General features: G+C 51.8%; 1 protein-coding gene across 1 annotated transcript in view; it reads right to left on the bottom strand.

The window, feature by feature from the left end:
• The window catches only part of DRAM1 (DNA-damage regulated autophagy modulator 1), a 36,398-nt gene extending 33,513 nt beyond the window's left edge, over nucleotides 1-2,885 (bottom strand). The window contains exon 1 of the mRNA XM_012650274.1: nucleotides 2,658-2,885. Coding sequence (XP_012505728.1) covers nucleotides 2,658-2,788 — 131 coding nt within the window. The 5' untranslated portion in view covers nucleotides 2,789-2,885. The remainder of the gene's footprint in view (nucleotides 1-2,657) is intronic.
• Between the last annotated feature and the right edge of the window lie 526 nt (nucleotides 2,886-3,411).

Here is a 3,411-nt window from a genome sequence, read left to right as displayed (position 1 = left end):
AGATGAAAACTGGCATCAGGGAGTTTTAATTTGAAATTTTTATTTCTATTCATGAAGCTGAGCATCTTTCCATATGTCTAAGAGCCATTTGCCTATTTAGCCAATGTACTGAAGAGTAACAATGTTACAAGCAGAAAAATACCTGATAAGGAAGCTGACTTTGAATGTCATACTGGGGAGAAGACCTCCTTATGGTTGTGGCTCTTATTTAAAGTGTTCAACTGTTCTGAAAATATCAGACCACCAGATTGGTCGAATAATGTTAGAATGTAAAAGGGGACTCATTCTGAGAATTTCCGAATCACTACCCAACCACCAAACTGAATGGCCTTATCAAGCTTTCCCCAAAGGGTTCTGCCCTGGCCCACCCTGGGGTAGTGAGTGCCCAAGAAATATTAATTCAACAAACATCAGGTCTTTATGGATCTTATATTCCAGTGAGGGAAGACAGATCATAAACATAATAAATAAGTTAAATCACATGATTTGTTAGAAGGTGATAGGTGCTACGGTGGATAATAAGACAACATGTGGGGGATCAGGAGTGGTCAGGCTCAATTTTAAAAAGGTGATCAGGGCAAGTCTCACAGAGATAATAATATTTGAACAAAGGAGGTAAGGGAGAAAGTCTGGTGATATCTGGAGGAAGAACGTTCTGGCAGAGGGAACAGCCAATGCAAAGGCCTTGAGGAGGAGGTGTGCCTGATGTGTTTAAGACTCAGGAAGGAGGCCAGTGTGGTTGAAGGGAAGCAGAAGGAGTAAGGGAAGAGGCGAAGAGGGGATATTAAGGCTAGAGATAATAAGGTGGAACATTTCTGGCTAGCAGATGACTATGGAGTTACTTCCATCACTTCTCCCTGTCTGGTTCTAGCTACGTCTTGCCTTTGCTTCAGTGGCTTAGTTTTCTCAGAAAGGCAGGGGTGATCCAATGCTCCAGCTGCTCCAGTGAGCAGAGAGAGCAAACCCCCAAACCCCAGCACATACAGGCAATCCACACACCTGTGTGTTGTTTGTTGGCTGTTGGCTGAGGACTCCTGGCAACAAAGGGACAATTTCATGCTTTTTTTGCTTGTAATTCTGCTTTTCCTGAAGGCTTCCTTTCCTTGTTAAATTTTAAACTCCTTCCTTGGAGTGTCTGTAATTTGAGCATCTCACAAGTGGTTCACCTTGTCAGCTTATTTCCCTACTTCTGAACGGTTTCCATTTCAAGTTCACATTGGGGTGACGTTAATCACAGCTACATAAGACACTTCTACAAAGATTCAAACCCTGCCTTTTTCAGCCTGGCCAATGCATATCACATATTATGTGTCCCTGACCTCCAGATCCAGCCAAACACAGCTACTATTTTCTCAATAAAAAGCACTGCAAGAAGAGAGGCTCTTTCCTTTCACACACATCTACAGGATCTATCCTGCTTCATAAACAAGAGAAGTGAGCGATGGCACTTGGGCTTGAGATGAGCCATGAGAAACCAAGCCCAGGTTTCCCCATGGGCACAAGACCAGATGGGAAAGTCTCCTCGATGTATAGAACATCTGTCTCTTTTTGCACGGGCAAAACCACCAAGACTACTGCGGATTTGTTTCTGTGCACTATTCTACTTATCACTCTCTTCCTTCCATCTTTTAAACTCTAGTCCCCTCTTTCCTCGCTTTTGTTTTTCCTTCCTTCCCATAAAAACAAAACAAAACAAAGCACACCACAAAACATTGCTCACCACACAGAATGGCCGCAGGGAAGGGGAGACCCTGTACTCTATATCATAAAGGCATAACAAACTTTGAGTGTCACCAATTTTATCAACCCTCATCAACCAATGTAGACCCAGAGGGGATCACACCACTTAGATAAGGATGGATTATTTAATGTTGAAGGAATGCCTACTGCCACCAAGGCACCAAGGTACCGCCAAGGCACAGAGCTGGGAGACATATAAAAAGGATCAGGCCATTGTCACTGGCACTGATGAAGTGACCCTCAGGAAAGGTGGAAGCCATAACACAGAAAAAATGATTTGGTAAAATAACACAAGATATGTCACAAGTTGTTAGCAAGTTGAGGGCTCTGACTTTAGGGGTGCAGTGCCTAAGAGGGGTCTTGGGCAGCTTAAGCCAGACTCCCAAGGACCAGGAAAGCACAGGGTAGCTTTCCATATGGGACAGATCTGGATGTGAATTCTGCTTCTACCATTTCCTAGCGTGACATCAGTGTCAAATTGTTAACATTTGATCTGTTTTTGCATGACAAATGAACCTAGGCATCCACTTCAAAGGATGTTGGGAGGCAGAAGTGAAATAGCTGTTTAGAGCAAACCTGGATCTACCTTGTACAACAAATGTCATCTATTCAGGACTCATTCTTGTTTCAATATTGCCAAACAAACGTCTTCCCGAGAGGTTCTGTCCCATACCCAAACTGGAAGTTCTACCATTTGTCCTGAGCCTTCCTAGTGCCGCTCTGCTGAGTTCAGGGTAAAGGCAGCCACTGCTCTGCGCCGTCCCCCTCGGCTACCTATACATCCCGGGCTGTGGGAGGCACTCTCCTCCGGGTTAGACCTCGATCTTGTCGCCAGACGCCCCCAACTGGGTCCGGACGCCGTCCCTTTTCCATCGGCGGCCCTCCCCTGTGGTCCCTGCGCCCACCCTGCCTCTCACCTGATGTAGGGGAGGAAGGGGTTGACGTGCCCGGAGAGCACGGCGACCACGTAGGAGATGATGAAGGCGGCGGACGACCAGGTCACCAGGAGGAAGGGGACGAAGGCCATTCCCCGGAGGAAGCACAGCATCGCGCCGCCGCCGCCGCCGCCGAGAGGGCGCTGCGCTAACCGGGGTTGCTCCGGGCTGCCTGGAGGCGGGGGACGCGCACTTGCCGGCCCGCCAGGCGGCGGCCACGGCGCGGACGGCCACGGGCGGCGGGACGGGGCGGCTCCGCGACGGCCGGGCGGGCCGGGCCCCGGAGGGAGGGAAGCGCGAAGAGCGGAGCGAGGCGGCGGGCGGCGAGGCGGCCGGGCCGGGGGTGGGTGGGGCGCGGGCCGCCCGGGCTTGTTGCGAAACCAGTGAAGTCACAAAGCGGCGGGGCGGCCGCCTCGGGGGCTCGCGGCGACCTCCCAGCGGACGCGACGCCAGAGCCGGCGGGGACGCGGTGGTCAAGTTACTTTCGCTTTTGGTTCGGACACGGCGCGGGTGGGCGCGGGCGGCTACGCGGGGTCGTCGGCAGGGATGTCCGCTCTGTCCTTCCCGCCCGTCCTGGCCACCCGCTCTTGCGCAACTCCGGAGGAATGGATTCACTCCTCCCGGACCCTCCTGCCCTCGGAGTTTCCGGGGTACCGAGCCTTGCACCCCGAGGGCTTCCCCTCCCAGGCCCCGCCGCCGGCACATCGCGACGGAGAGGGTGGCCGGCGCGAGGTGA

Source organism: Propithecus coquereli, unplaced genomic scaffold (assembly GCF_000956105.1).
Source record: "Propithecus coquereli isolate 6110/MARCELLA unplaced genomic scaffold, Pcoq_1.0 Scaffold316, whole genome shotgun sequence".
In the NCBI taxonomy this organism is placed as follows: Eukaryota; Metazoa; Chordata; class Mammalia; order Primates; family Indriidae; genus Propithecus; species Propithecus coquereli.
The sequence above is the reverse complement of the archived record's forward strand: the minus strand, read 5'-3'. Positions and strand labels throughout refer to the sequence as shown.